We start from the raw sequence: 15809 nt of genomic DNA, 5'->3' as shown, positions 1-15809 counted from the left end.
ACGCACACGCACACACTTACAAACATATAATAATATAATAGTAACTTAATTTGTATAGCACAATTCATATTCTCGCACATTATTGAAATGTACTGTCTGTGTGTGTGTGTGTAGTCTTCCTGCACTAGACGGCTAAGCCTTGATGTTATGAAACTAGGCTGTGTTACGATCACCCAGAGTAATCTTTTTCAAGGAATATTGGTGTGTGTGTGCGTGTGCGTGTGTTTGTGTGTGTGTGTGTGTGTGTGTGTTTGTGTGTTTGTGTTTGTTCGTGTGCTCGTGTGTGTGTGTGTGTGTGTGTGTGTGTGTGTGTGTGTGTGTGTGTGTGTGTGTGTGTGTGTGTGTGTGTGTGTTTGTTCGTGTGTGTGTGTGTGTGTGTGTGTGTGTGTGTGTGTGTGTGTGCGTGTGTGTGTGTGTGTGCGCGTGTGTGTGTGTGTGTGTGTGTGTGTGTGTTTGTTCGTGTGTGTGTGTGTGTGTGTGTGTGTGTGTGTGTGTGTGTGTGTGTGTGTGTGTGTGTGTGTGTGTGCTCGTGTGTTCGTGTGTGTGTGTGTGTGTGTGTTTGTGTGTTTGTGTTTGTTCGTGTGCTCGTGTGTGTGTGTGTGTGTGTGTGTGTGTAGCTCAGTGTTGAGCAGGCTCAGCAGAGCTGTGAGGAGTTGCGAGGCCGCCTGGCGGAGGAACAGGAGGCCCTGGAGGAGATGAGGAGGGAGAGAGACGCTGCCAGGGTGGACCGCGCCCTGGACCAGGTATAACACACACACACACACACACACACACACACACACACACACACACACACACACACACACACACACACACACACACACACACACACACTGGGCTTGATGTTAGTATTTGTGCCAACAGGCTCCTGTGGCTTATTGTTTTCGTCATGTCATCTACAAGCAACCTCTTTAGCGTGTGTGTGTGTGCCTGCGCTAGAGGATGACATTTTTCAGGAATTCCCATGGGTCCCGCGGGTCCTGCGGGATTCCCGCGGGATGGGAGTCAAAATTTTGAAGATGAACGGGAGCGGGCAGGAGCGGGAATAAAGATGAATGGGAGCGGGAATGCTTGCTTATTTTTTCATTTAAAAAGCCTATGAAACGGGAGTGGGATTGATTTTGAGTGGGAGTGGGCAGGATTGGGAGACATTCTTCTCAGGACGGGATGGGATGGGATTTGTTTCTTTTACTCCACTCCGGGACGGGACGGGATGGGATTTTTTTTCTGGGACCGGGATGGGACGGGACTGAAAATCCACTCCCGTGTCATGCTCTAGCCTGCGCCTGTGTTCGTGGGTGCACGTATATATATATTTTTTTTAAATAACTGTATATCGACGTGTGTGTGTGTGTGTGTGGTCTAGGCCCGTTTTGAAGCGGAGCGTTCTCAGCTGGAGGTGGAGCTGAAGCTGTCAGTGGAGCAGCAGGTTACCCAGAGACTCGCTCTCATACAGGAAGAGAACGCAACCAGCACGGCCAAACTACGGGAACAACACAGGTGCCGTATATCACACACAAACACACACACACACACACACACACACACACACACACACACACACACACACACACACACACACACACACACACACACACACCACACCACACCCAAACTACGGGAACAACACAGGTATATAACACACACACACACACACCACGGCCAAACTATTGGAAGAACACAGGTATATAACACAAACACACACACACACCAAGGCCAAACTACAAGTTATGAATCTCTTGCTGAAATATTTCATGTATTTTGTTCGTGCGTGCGTGTGCGCGTCTGCGTGTGTGGGCGTGTGTGTTTGTAGGAAGCAGCTGTTGGACCTGAGCGGTCGTCATGAAAGAGAGGTGTCAGCCCAGCAGGCGGACTTCAGGACCCAGCTAAAGGAGAGAGACGAGAAGATGCACACACTCACACAGCAGTATGACAACAAGTATGTGTGTGTGTTTTGTGTGCTCTCGCATGACAGCAGGACCACAAGTACCTCTGTTACTGTTGGTGTTTGCAAGTGTGTTTTTGTGTGCTCTTACACAAAACAGAGCGTTTGTGTGTGTGTGTGCGTGCGCGAGTGCATTTGTGTGTGTGTTTTGTGTGCAAGTACATGGGCCTATACTACACAGCTGGTTCAGGAGTAAACCAGGTTAAGTTTAAAAGTAAATCATCTATTGGGTCCTCTGTGCGTGTGTGTGCCTGTGTGTCTGTGTGTGTGTGTGTGTCTGTCTGTGTGTGTGACTTCTGTTCTGCCAATTCCCGCAGGCTGTCATCCATGCAGGAAGAGCTGGTCTCCATGGCAACCTGTAAGCGCCGCCTTGAGCACCAGAGGGCGGAGCTAGTGTCTCGTCTGCAGGGCATGATGCGCTCCCATTGGACAGAGGCCCTCAGGCTGCTGGCCAATCAGGATCAGGTAGAACTCTTGGACTAAACATTGGGGGATGGTCAGAATCGTAGCCGTCTTTATTAATTTCTAGTAATATTCATTTGTGAATAGTAATTTCTTATCATTACTATTATATTTTTTAATTATTAGTCATGTTTTTCCCGTTGATGTGTCTTCTCCCAGGGAGTCAGCGACTTAAAGGCTTCCTACAAGAGAGACGAGGTCTAACATAAACCACATACTCAGACATAACACTTTAAACAAACAGACTATAGTATATCTCATTTGCGATGTACTCTGGCGATAGGCGAGACCCTGTTTCTGAACAGCATTGTTGCTAACCACGCAATGGGAAATTGCATTGCCTCCAACTATGTTTCTAACATGCTTAACAACGTTAACAACGTTGTCAAGAAACGCAGCACAGGGCTAGGATATTACGCCCCAGCCTTGAGTCTATTATATGATGTGGGGGCTTTTTTGCTTGGCGGCTTTGGCCTCATCACACTTACGCGACTGAAATCCTCAGCCTTGATTGGCTAATGGCTAATCTGCGCTTGGCTAATACCCTGCCATTGATTGGCTAATGCTTAAGGGGGTAAAACACTGAGGGGCTAATGCCCAATTGACCCTACTGGTGGCGGTGCTATGTTGGACCATACAGAGTGACCTATTGCTCCCTTGGAACGCTGCCATGTAACGCTTTTTATAGGACATACATTAAAGATTATACTGCCCCACCTATTAGTATTGACTCTCTTGAAGTTTAAGCACACAATGGGAAATATCTGCAGACAACAAATAATAAGGTCAACCATGATTTTGCTATAGATGGCTTGTGGTTGATACACAGGAAGAATTTATTTTTATTATTATTTTAAGGTGGGGTTGCAGGTATGACATCACGTTGGGGGAACTCCCCCAGGATTCTAAGGTTCTACATAGACTCCTATGAGCCTGCGAAACCCCCAACGTGATGTCATAATAGTACATATTCTTAAAATGGTTAACCTGCAATTCCACCTTTAATCAATTTATTTAAATAATATAAAAACATCTGTAACTATTTAGGTTTGGCACACTATTATTCATGCATTTTTATTTATGCATAAATGTTATTGTATATCATAATGATTATTATTATTATTATTAGTAGTAGTAGTAGTAGTAGTAGTGGTAGCAGTAGTAGTAATAGAGGCTGCAATAGTATTTAAGGGGTATGCCACTATTTTGGGGCTTAATACAGTTAAAATCGTTGGCCAGGGTTTATAAAGGTGGTAAAGTGTCTTATTTTTCATGTTAGGCGTTGTATTGCTTTAAGACAAGTTAAAAGAGGGAATATCTCGGTAAGCTAGTGAAAGTCAATGGATCCGTGTAGCATGCTACAATGCTACACGGATCCATTGACTTTCACTAGCTTAGCGACATATTGCCTCTTTCAACTTGTCTTAAAGCAAGACAACGCTTAACATGAAAAATAAGACACTTTACCACCTTTATAAACCCCAGCCAACGATTTTAACTGTAGTAAGCCCCAAAATAGTGGCATACCCCTTTAATACAGAATATTGAACTATCTGATGTATTTTTTTCTCTCCCTCTCACTTTACCCTTTCACCCTCTGTCCCTATGTACTCGCACACGCACACGCACACACTCCTTGCTCTTTCCTTCCGTCTTTGTCTTTTCCCTCTCCCCTGTGTGTGTGTGTGTGTGTGTGTGTGTGTGTGTGTGTGTGTGTGTGTGTGTGTGTGTGTGTGTGTGTGTGTGTGTGTGTGTGTGTGTGTGTGTGTGTGTGTGTGTGTGTGTGTGTGTGCACGCGTGCGTGTGTGTTTGCGTGTGCATGTCAGTTGGATGGTGCTCTCTCTCCTCGTTCTCTGTGGGACGGCATCAAGTCCCACTCCTCTCCCGTGGAAACCAAAAGCTGCAAGAGAGTGGACACAGACAACACACACCCTGCCGGTACACACGCACGTGCGCGCGCGCGCACACACACACACACACACACACACACACACACACACACACACACACACACACACACACACACACACACACACGCTTGACAAGATTACACTTGTGATAAAAGAACATATTTCTGTCAGAACCATTTCAGTCAAGAAACACAAGAGAAGAATATAAATGAAATTTCTTTTATTGAAATTATGAATTACATTTGGCGGTATAGCTCTGTTCGGAGGAACCCCCCTATTTCCATGAGCAGCATGGAAAAGCATTTAGTCAGGGGGCAGCAGCAGTTTAGGGAATTCTCACCCCAGCAGGACAGGGCGAGAGATAACCCCCCATGAACAGAGCCAAGCGACGTGACAAGAGAAGATGTCACATCATACACGACAAGGTGGAGCAGGGGAGGTGGTGGGTAGCAAAAACCGAGCAGCATACAGTTGAGAGGAAGTGGATAGAATTTAAAAGGCGTGCCGAAGCCGTGTGGCCAATCGCTAGGGAAGAAAGATTATCAGCTGAGGGAATGCACCTGGATCAATTAGGAATTAATTAGATGAAGGGGAGGGCAGCAAGCTTCTTGACTACCATGGCCTGGCCAGAACTGACGTTAGTACTTTAATTTTCTCATACTTGAACTACTGTATGTGGCTTTGCGTTCTTAGTACACATATGTAGATGTACAAAGTAATATAGTACAGGCATACAGTAAGCATTCTAAGTTAACAGGAATGTCAATGCCTTTCTCCTGCCTCAGTCCCCCAGGCAGTAGTGCTCCATCTGTCCAGAGAGCGGGATGGCAGGATGAGAGGAGAGAGAGAGACAGGAGGAGTGGAGAGAGGAGGAGGAGGAGGAGGAGGAGGAGGAGTGGTGGTAGAGAGTGATGGCGTCCTGCTGAATCAGAGTAACGTCTTTGCTCCTCTGGTACCTCAGCTGGACGAGACTGGCCTCACAGGTAACACACACACACACACACACACACACACACACACACACACACACACACACACACACACACACACACACACACACACACACACACACACACACACACACACACAGCACACTACACACACATACAGCACACATACAGCACGCACACATACAGCACACACACATACAGCACGCACACACACACACACATTCCTTTCCTGCCTTCCTGCAAAAGCCGTCAAAATTCAAAGCTGGGCAAGTTTTGAGAGCAGGGCCCAAAAGAAATGGGCTCTGTATGTAATTAAGGGGCATTATATAAAGTAAAGCCACTATCGCCTGAAAGAAAAGTCACTGTAGTGACTTCTAGTCTAGTCTAGAATGCATTTGCAATGGCAATGCATTGTTATTTTCAAACAAGCCCCAAGTGACCCTCGCTGAAATGACCCCTTGTCGTGCACATTCAACTGTACTATCTGGCAGCCGTGTCCAGAGTATCTGCAATAATTTTTTAAAAAGAAAAAAAAAAAGATGACCAGTATTTCCGACCAAAAGTCCCCTTTTCTAGCCTGGTGTAGACTACATTGCTAGTCATTCATTTCATATGGGCCCAAGTTAGTTACCTCACCTGAAGTGACCTAATCTATTCACAAGCACCTGGGTAAAGCTGGGCAATCTGGGAGCGGTGCCCAAAGAGCAGTAGGGTGTATTTACAGTACTGTAACCCAGGCTTACTACACTACTACAATAGTGTGTGAGCTGTTGGATTAAATATATGTGTGTGTGTGTGTCTGTGTGTGTCTGTGTGTGTCTGTGTGTGTGTGTGTGTGTGTGTGTGTGTGTGTGTGTGTCTGTGTGTGTGTGTGTGTGTCTGTGTGTGTCTGTGTGTGTGTTTGCTTTCAGCCCATCCATGCCGAAGCGTCAGTAGTGTGTGATTAGCCTCAGTGTGTGTGCACGTTTGTACTATGTGTGTGTTGTACTTGTGGATGTGTGTGGGTGTGTGCGGTACTTGTGCGTGGGTGTGGGTGTGTGTGCGTGGCGCGCACACGCGTGCTTGAGTGAGTGCTGAATCCTGAAGTGATCCCTCTTCTCTTCTCAGGGGCCAAATCCCTTCAGCGCCAAGTGGCTTAAACCATGATTCAACCCCAACACATGTGTAACTCTGACATGTGCTGTATGTACTGCAGATATAGGCAAGGCAAGCCTTTTTTATAGCACATTTCATGCATTATACATGATACAGTTCAGTGTGCTTTGCAAAAATTAAAAAAACATAAGAATGCACAGTAGATGAAATACGATTTGAAGCATTCAAATGAGAAGAGAAATATAAAAGGATTAGAGAAAAAATTAAAGCAATTAAATTTAAAATCAAAATCAACTAATTTGTTACCAATAATAGACAGTGTCTGTAGAAAGCGGTGTAGCAAAGATATAATGTATTAGGGGCAACACATTATAGCACTATTAATTGTTTATTTGTTCAAATTAACTGTAGCACATTCTTCATGTACTGTGCTGACCACATTCTATTGCAGTGATTCTCAAACTATGGGCCGCGGCCCTCTACTTCAGGTGGGCCGCGACCCACTCGAGGTTCTAGAAAAAAATAATATTTTCTCACATGTTTAGATAATCATCACATGTTGTTTAGTTATCTTATGTCTTGTGTGCGTCCAGAATCGTGAGTAGGCCTACGCTTTCTTATTTGGTGTTCTCACGTGTTATTGTGTACAATTAGGCAGGATTTATGGTAAAACATTGTGTCATTTCAATCACGAAGATAAATAATCTACCGCAAATTATTTTGCACGAGTTACTTGCGAGGTACAGTGTTACATTTTCTATCTGCCGTCGTGATATGGTGTATTTTCATGCTTATGGTGTTGATGTATGTGTAAAATGTATATTTGAAATCATTTTCAGTCGATTGTGAGGGGAAACATTGCCGTTTTGACTTGCTACAGTAAGCTAATTCCTCCTATAATGGAGCATTTAGTATTTAGCTCACTGTATGTCAGGCTAATGCATATTTCTCTGAGCTGTGAATGCTGGCTTGTTCCATGCTGATTTAATATTCAGTATTAAGGAGTCGTTTTCTCCTTAGTCATTTGTTTCCCACACACATACACATGCATAGAGAGTATTTGTATTTACTGATTTATTATTTATAATAAGACCCCAAAAAACCCTTTGAGCAGTGTGCATTCTTACCAATGCCCCTCATGGCCACAACTTTCTGCAAAGAACTTACAATAATAGGCCTATATTGTTATGGTGAATAATAATATGTTATGTTATGTTATATTATATTATATTATATATTATATTATATTATATTATATTATATATTATATTATATTATATTATATTATATTATATTGGGCGTTATGGTTTGGTGGGCCCCAGAATTTTTTCACATTTCAAAGTGGGCCTTGGTGTTCTGAAGTTTGAGAATGGCTGTTCTATTGCAATACCCAACAAAATTGCTTCTTTGCGTTAACAAGAGTGCACGCGAGCGTGCGTGCGTGCGTGCGTGTGCATGTGTGAGCCTGCGTGCGTGTGTTTTCACCCCGTGGCCTAAGCCTATTAAGGGAGCAGTTTAATCTCTGACAGGCTAAATATACTTGTCCCTCTTCGCTCTGTAAGTCTGTTCTTTAAATAGACACACACACACACACACACACACACACACACACACACACACACACACACACACACACACACACACACACACACACACACACACACACACACACACACACACACACACACACACACACACGGCCACTTACTCTCTCTCTCACATACGGTGTAGCCAAGTACCGTATGCAGGTTGGACAGTCTTGTCCACTGTCCCTAGGTCACTGTGTTTAAAGGACAGAAAAGGTGGTAGTATTCTTATCGGATCTGGAATGTTGTAGTGCTTATTTTTTGTTGCACAATAAATTTGTATCCATGTCCATGATTTTTGTGTGTGTGTGTGTTTGTGTGTGAAAAGTTGGTGCTATTTTTATGTTTGCTTGTTTGTTTTTCAATCAAATGTATTCGTGTGTGTGTGTGTGTGTGTGTGTGTGTGTGTGTGTGTGTGTGTGTGTGTGTGTGTGTGTGTGTGTGTGTGTGTGTGTGTGTGTGTGTGTGTGTGTGTGTGTGTGTGTGTGTTTGTGTGTGTGTTTCTCCACCACAGGCTGTGGTGACCTGGAGGTGTGGGAGAGTGCCCCAGCGGCGGGTGGTGGTGGTGGTAGTGGGGAGGGGGACTGGGTCGGAGGGAGGGCTCTGAACAGGACCCGGAACAGGACGGGGCAACAGCAGGCAGCCAACAACATGGCGGAGGACCTGGAGAAGAGCGACCGAGGAGGTCAAAGAGCAGGAGACGCACACACACAACCCAGTAGAGACCCGAGGCAGCCCCAGAACCAGATCCCTAACAAGAGTCACGCTCACAGCAACACCAGTCAGTCGTTCCACCACCACCACCAACAGCCTGACCCGTTCCACAGCTCCAACCAGTTCAAGAGCCTAAGGCAGTCTCACACCTCAGGTCAACTCCAGAACTCGGGTCAGTTCCAGAACTCGGGTCAGTTCCAGAACTCGAGTCATCTACAAAACTCGAGTCAGCTCCTCAGCTCCTCCGGACACGGGCAGAATTCGGGCCAGCCCTTCACCTCGAGTCAGTCTCACAATTCTCATCAGTTCCAGAACTCGAGTCAGTTCCACAATTCGCATCAGTTCCAGAACTCGAGTCAGTTCCAAAATCCACATCAATTCCAGAACTCCGGACAAGTCCATTCCTCACATCATCAGTTCCAGAACTCAAGTCAGCACCAGAACACAGGGAGTCAGCTCCACCACATCTCCATCTCAACCCAGCCACCGCTACCATCAAGCCAGCACCAGAAGACCTCAGCCCAGCACCAGAACATGACCAACACGGCACACAGCCGGAATCAGAAGGCCGGAGTGCAATCCCAACACCCGTCCCAGGGGGTCCCAGAGCGCCCCAACGGGTCGAGACCACCGAAATCCAGCGGCCACTTTGGGGGTTGTGGCCCCTCTCTCCATAACGCCAGCAGCAGCCTGAGCGTCAGCCAGACCGAGGTTAGCTCCTCCTCCCCGGAGCGACTGGCCAATCACAGCGGCTTCAGCTCGGAGGCCCTCAGCAGCGATTTGGACAGGGGGCCGCCAATCAAACACCACGGCGTGTCTTCCTCAAAGGGCCCGAGTGGTCCGGGATCGTGCTCTTCTACCAGTGCGGACAGGCAGAGCGAGCTGCAGTACTATATTTCCAAGGTAAGAAGATGTCGCACACAGGCAGCATGTCATACCAAAGACCAATTTTCACTGTCATCAAAGGCTAATGCGTTGTGACTCTGCAGTCTTTTCTTGAGAGCCTGTCCACTAATTCCCAAGTCCCTATAACAAAGACAACACATATACAGACACACACACACACACACACACACACACACACACACACACACACACACACACACACACACACACACACACACACACACGCACAGCACACATAAAACGCAGAAAACTACAATATATAGCCGCTCTGTTAACACAGTCATGGGTCAAGTACGTAGTTATGGGGTTAGGACGTCACACGACCCGCCAGGTTGGTGGGGGGGGAGGTAATTAACCAGTGCTCTCCCCCATCCTCCTCCATGACTGAGGTACCCTGAGCAATGAGCATGGTACCGTCCCGCCGCACTGCTCCCTTGGGGCATCGTTGGGTCTGCCCCCTTGCACGGGTGGGGCATAAATGCAATTTATCGTTGTGTGGAGTGGAGTGCTGGGTCACAATGACAATGGGAGTTAGAGTTTCCCAGGTGGTAAAGTAGTAGACTAGAGTAGAGTATCATTTATTGATCCCGAGGGAAATGAAGGTGTCTTGTAGCATACATACATAAATACAGAAGATAAACACAAAGACATTACACTAACCAGTACTATATTCACCATACAGCACACGCTTATATACAGTGCCGCCAGGTACTATTGGCACCCTTGAAGTTTAAGTACATTATGGGACATATCTCCAGAAAACAAATAATATGGTCAACCATGATTTTTCTATAGATAGCTTGTGGTTGAAACTAAATATAAAAAATATCAACAGCATTAAATACTAAACTATGAGAGGGAAATAATTGAAGATGGTAAAGTTCCCGGGATCACTGGTATTGGCACCCTTTACTGGATACCATTTTGGAAACCTAATTTGACTCAATTATGGTAAATCACAAATGGGAATCACCTTTGACAAATTGCTTTTGCCCATAGAACATGAATTAGGCAAGGAATTATGATATTTGTGTTTAAATAGCCACCTGTTACATCTTGTGTGTCTTTCACCAATCTGAAGACAGAGGAGCTGCCTGAGGACACCACAAATACTATTATTTACAAAAACAAGACCTCCAAATAATAAAAGGTCATCTCAAAAGACCTTGGTAAACCATTTTCAACACTGTGTTGTGTTATTCAGAAATCTGCCAAACATGGAGCTGTAAAGAACATCCTTGGATGTGGGGGGTAGAGGAAGATATTATGATAAAAGTCTTTGGAAGTCGGTGCAAATAATGAAAAAACACAGGGACTAACATCTACAGACCTGACGGTCAACTTTGAACTGTTCTGGGTAGTTTTTTTCAATAAGCACCCCGTGTTAAACACTACACAAAGTAGTGCCTTTTGGTTGGAGAGCAAGGCAGACCACATTGCTTAATAAAAGTCATAACAGGGAACACCTGATGGCTGTATGAAAAAACACAGCCCTTTTTAAGAATGTTTTAAGGTCAGATGAAGCAATAGCACAGTTTTTCAGTGACTCACACAAACAGCATGTTTGCATACTCTGCAAGAAAGTCTTTAAGGAAAAGGACACCCTACCAAAAAGCAAGCATGGTGTCCGATCCATAATATTATGTCACCCCATTGTTGCATCAGGTATTGGAGGATTTGACCGTATCACAGGTATCATGACAGGCATCATGACATGACAGGTATCATCATTTACAGTAAAATGTGTAACCATGGCAAGAACACTTGGTTTGAGTTGAACATCATGTGCACTCCAGAAAGACAAAAACCCAAAGAACACAACCAAATGCACAGTGGATTGGTTGTAAAAATGAAAGAACACAGTCATTGATGAAAACCAAAACCTTCAGAGGCTGCCATTGCTGTCTAATAGTGTGCAATTAACCCTTGAAGGAGGGGTGCCAATATTCCTGGACATGCCCTTTTAAATGTTTTTGCTTGAAATTACAAAATGCACTTGGAAATAAATACTTGCCAATTCCAAATATCTTATAATGTTCAATTAAAAGATCCTGATGGTAAAAGTTGTGTATATTACCATTTATTTCTGGATATATTGCACAATTTGTAAATAAAATTAAGGGGTGCCAATACTAACTGGCGGCGCTGTACCTGACATACATTTAGCGAAGTCAGATCTCACTCACACACACACACACACACACACACACACACACACACACAGGTGGGCTTTAATTTTTTCACTTTTCTCCGATGCTGTCTGTGTCCCTCCTCAGCTGCTGGACTGCTCGCCCGGTGACCCTCTGCTGGACGAGCACATGGCATCTCTGCTGGCACAGGCGGAGGGAGAGGGAGAGGGAGAGGGAGGACCAGACCTATTCTCACACACGCACACAAAATTAAACGCACACACTCGCTCAGATCCTCTCAGCCAGCTCCTGGCCTCCCAGCCCCCTGCCAGCACACACACCATGCAGCAGATCCAGCAGCTCTACACCAATCTGCTGAGGTGAGGGGCAGGCAGGAAGGACGGACATGTGTTTGTGTCTGTGTCTGTGTCTGTGTGCGCGTGTGTGTGCGCGCATGCGCGTGGAGTCATCAGTGATGCTGTTTTATTAAATATAAGTGTGTGTGCGTCTTTCCGTGTGTGCGTGTGCTTCCGTGCATGTGTGCCCGTCTACGGTATGTTAAGTGCATGTCTGTGTCTATGCATGTTTGTGTGCGTGTTTGTGATTGTACATGTGTGTGTATGAGAGAGAGAGAAAGAAAGACAGAGAGAGTCAACAGCCGAGCAAGTGAATAAGATAGAGGGACCTATGACTTGACACACTATCACAGTGGGATTTGGAATGTCTGACCCTCAGCTCATCCCCAATGCAACACATTATTGCAGGACTGTATTAAGATAATGTGGTGCCCCTGTGCACTATTGGTGCCCCCTTTCTGAACAATAATTGTTTTATGTCTTATGTTTATGCCTTATGGTGCCCCCTCACTGATCAAAAAGGCTTGGTGCCCCTGGGCACTGTGCCACTGGCCCTTACGGATAATCCGGCCATGCATTAAAATAATCCCACCAGCCAACCAATAAAGGGTGTGACTCCGTAGAACAGCAGTGTTAGATCTTTTTTTATATCAAGAAGATGCACCTGGAAATATACTTAAAAGTTACAATACAATACACAACATTTGTAAGTACACTACCAAATGCTTAATATACTTAAAATATACCATGAAGTTGTCCAGGCCCTCAATGTGTCCAAGCCGTGTTGCATTCGTGCCATTAGTAATGCGTGTCAAAGACCATGTCAGATTGTCCCTGACCCTGTCTACCACTGTTACTGCATATGCTTAGTCAGACTGTCCCGGTCTAAACCACTGTTACTGCATACGCTTAAGGGAATGTGTGCCACTGCACTGTCCTTATTTCAATAAATAGGCCAGGAGTGGTGGCATGTAACACAGGTGGCATGTAACATGTCTCATTTGGGAAAGTAGAGGTCAAGGTGAGTGTGTGTGTGTGTGTCTGTGTGTGTCTGTCTGTCTCTGTTGCTGTGTGTGTACCCTTGTATTTGTGCATGAGTATCTGGGAGTGCATTTGTTAATGTCTGCGCGGCGGGTGTTCTAATGTCTGTGTGTCTATTTGCATTATCGGTGTGTGTGTGTGTGTGTGTGTGTGTGTGTGTGTGTGTGTGTGTGTGTGTGTGTGTGTGTGTGTGTGTGTGTGTGTGTGTGTGTGTGTGTGTGTGTGTGTGTGTGTGTGTGTGTGTGTGTGTGTGTGTGTGCTGAATATCAGCTGCAATAGGCAGCCTTGCTGTATGGCAAAGGCGATGCTTTTTAAAATATATCCCCGATCTCAAATGTGTAATCTCTGGCAAATACGGTATTTGAATCCACATTTTAAATAGCGGGTTCAGGTAAAACAATTCAAGTGTGTGTATGTGCGTGCGTGCGTGTCATGCTCTGTTCCCTTGCCCCCTAGGGCGGAGTATGAGAAGAACATGTCGGCCGTTCAGACCAACCTGGACCAGAAGCTTAGCAAGCTGGAGAGGAGTGAGGTGAGGCCAACAGGATATATTAACCCACACGCCAAGGAACACACACGGAGCCCAGATGAATCAATAGCTCTCTTTCGCAGTATATTACGTATATATCTGGGCTTGACACTTTTTCGCTTGCAGGCCACTGTGGCTAGTGGTGTTCCTAAGTCACTAGCCATCCAGCTACTCTTCTAGCCACAAACTTGTTTTTTTTTTTTTTATCATGACGCCGTACATCTAACCTCAGCAGATGAGGTGCTTAAAGCAAGAAGATGAGTGCATGGGTCTTTATACATCTATTTATGTGTTTCTTGTATAATACCAATGAACGCCAATTAACAGACAATGGAACATTAGCAGTTACACTAGATTGACGATCAGCAAGAGGGAGAGGAGTAAGGTGAACCCAACAGGATATAATTTAATCCTCGCGCCAGGGACGAATGCAGCCCAAACGAGCCAATAGCCAAGAGATGTTAATGGCACGCATAGACTAGACCTGACTTTAGCGACTCGCGGTGACGAAAAAAAATGATTTTATATGAAGTCACTGGCAAAAGAAGAGAAAAAAAGAGAATTCGGCGACGAGATGCGATTTTAGTGACTTGAGCGACAGTTTGTAGTTGGACCACAGTGAATTTTATGCAAATTAGCTATGATGCGGTTCGGCGATAGCCGACACAGATAATTGGAGAGTTGGAATGCTTGCTTTCGGCTTTTAACGGTCATACTATGTTGCTTTTATCACTCGTATCGCTCTCGCTACTTAGGCCAGCGATTCTGTCTCGCATAATCTTGTCGATGCTGGTGTGTTCGCCCGGTAACTGTTTACTGTTCATTGTTTATTTAAATGCATTTCCTTCAGCACATACTTTTATTCTGAAAATGTTCGAAGACAGGTTATGTTAACCCTCATGCCAGGGACACACCATAATTTCCTTCGGGATTAATAAAAGTACTCTTCACATGGAGGCGAAATAGGTGGAGGTGAATAGTAAAGAGAAGCTAAATTCAGTGTTCTGTTGTTACCGTCAACCCCTCACACCAGGAACAAATGGGTGCGAAATGAGCCTATAGCCAAGAAATGTGAACTGTTGATTTTTTTATGCAAAAAGCCACAAGAGGCCGTAGGTTTGTGTTCGATTTATAACGGGTAAGGGGAGTTGGAGCACAACGTGAAACAGAGAGCACAATCATGCTGAACTTGTAATGTTATGTGTCGTAATAGCAGCTTGATATTCATTACCATTACAAAAATAAACAATTATTAATATATTAACAGTTAAATTAGATATACTGTACATGCAAGATGGAGAGGACTGATGTATTTATGTGTTACTAATTTAATAATAAAGAAATGTATTGAATTCCGAAAGAATATTTCAAATTGATCGTGGTGGTAAATAATCACTAAATCATCCAGACAGATTTGTGAATACCCTAACACATATGTTGAGAACTGACCACCTACGAAAATAATTACATACTGTTCCTTTAATAGGAATGACTTCTCTGACTTCTTTCCCTTTCTCTTTTCACTACCCCCCACCCAACCCCTGTCCCTCTGTGTGACACCAGGAGTGCGGTGGACCAGCAGAGGTGCCTGTCCGTCAAGTGGCATCCCAACGCAGAGCCCCGCAAAATGGTTCCACCACCACCTCCTCCTCCACCACCAGTACTACACGAGGTCGCAAGGCCGGACCATGCCAAGGTCACAGGGCTGGGTCCAACAAGGTTACTGCATGGAGATGAGGGAGATTTACATACTTCTGCTAAGTGTGTGTGTGTGTGTGTGTGTGTGTGTGTGTGTGTGTGTGTGTGTGTGTGTGTGTGTGTGTGTGTGTGTGTGTGTGTGTGTATGTGTTTTGTGTCTACCAGACAAATAGTTTACCACAAGGACTGAAGGACTGTATCAATGCACCTGTTCATGTTCAGTGTTTTTTTTAATTCATGTAAATGAAGTGTTCAGAAATGCTTTGATGTTTTTAGCTGCTTTTTTGTCGTATATTTGTTTGATTTGACATTTTGTATGAGTTGAACAGAGGTCATTTTTTAATTACCGTTTGGCTCTCCATTAGCATCTTTATGCTGTCTGTCTATCCATTCAAAAGGCTTTATGAATTCAAAATCTATGCCATTTGACTGGAAATGTGTTATCAACATCACCATTTGACGAAATAAACTGAAATGGGAAAACTCTG

At 44.8% G+C, this 15809-nt stretch overlaps 1 protein-coding gene across 1 annotated transcript in view; it reads left to right on the top strand.

The window, feature by feature from the left end:
• cntrob (centrobin, centrosomal BRCA2 interacting protein) overlaps positions 1 to 15809 on the top strand; it is a 38348-nt gene extending 22539 nt beyond the window's left edge. Inside the window, exons 12-21 of the mRNA XM_063186567.1 lie at positions 618 to 743; positions 1367 to 1500; positions 1814 to 1939; positions 2263 to 2410; positions 4234 to 4345; positions 5103 to 5300; positions 8463 to 9565; positions 11845 to 12077; positions 13551 to 13626; positions 15187 to 15809. Of these exons, the coding sequence (XP_063042637.1) occupies positions 618 to 743; positions 1367 to 1500; positions 1814 to 1939; positions 2263 to 2410; positions 4234 to 4345; positions 5103 to 5300; positions 8463 to 9565; positions 11845 to 12077; positions 13551 to 13626; positions 15187 to 15360 (2430 nt within the window). The 3' untranslated portion in view covers positions 15361 to 15809. The remainder of the gene's footprint in view (positions 1 to 617; positions 744 to 1366; positions 1501 to 1813; positions 1940 to 2262; positions 2411 to 4233; positions 4346 to 5102; positions 5301 to 8462; positions 9566 to 11844; positions 12078 to 13550; positions 13627 to 15186) is intronic.

Source organism: Engraulis encrasicolus, chromosome 21 (genome assembly GCF_034702125.1).
Source record: "Engraulis encrasicolus isolate BLACKSEA-1 chromosome 21, IST_EnEncr_1.0, whole genome shotgun sequence".
Lineage (NCBI taxonomy): Eukaryota > Metazoa > Chordata > Actinopteri > Clupeiformes > Engraulidae > Engraulis > Engraulis encrasicolus.
Note: the sequence above shows the minus strand (reverse complement) of the source record. Positions and strands in the feature narration are given on the sequence as shown.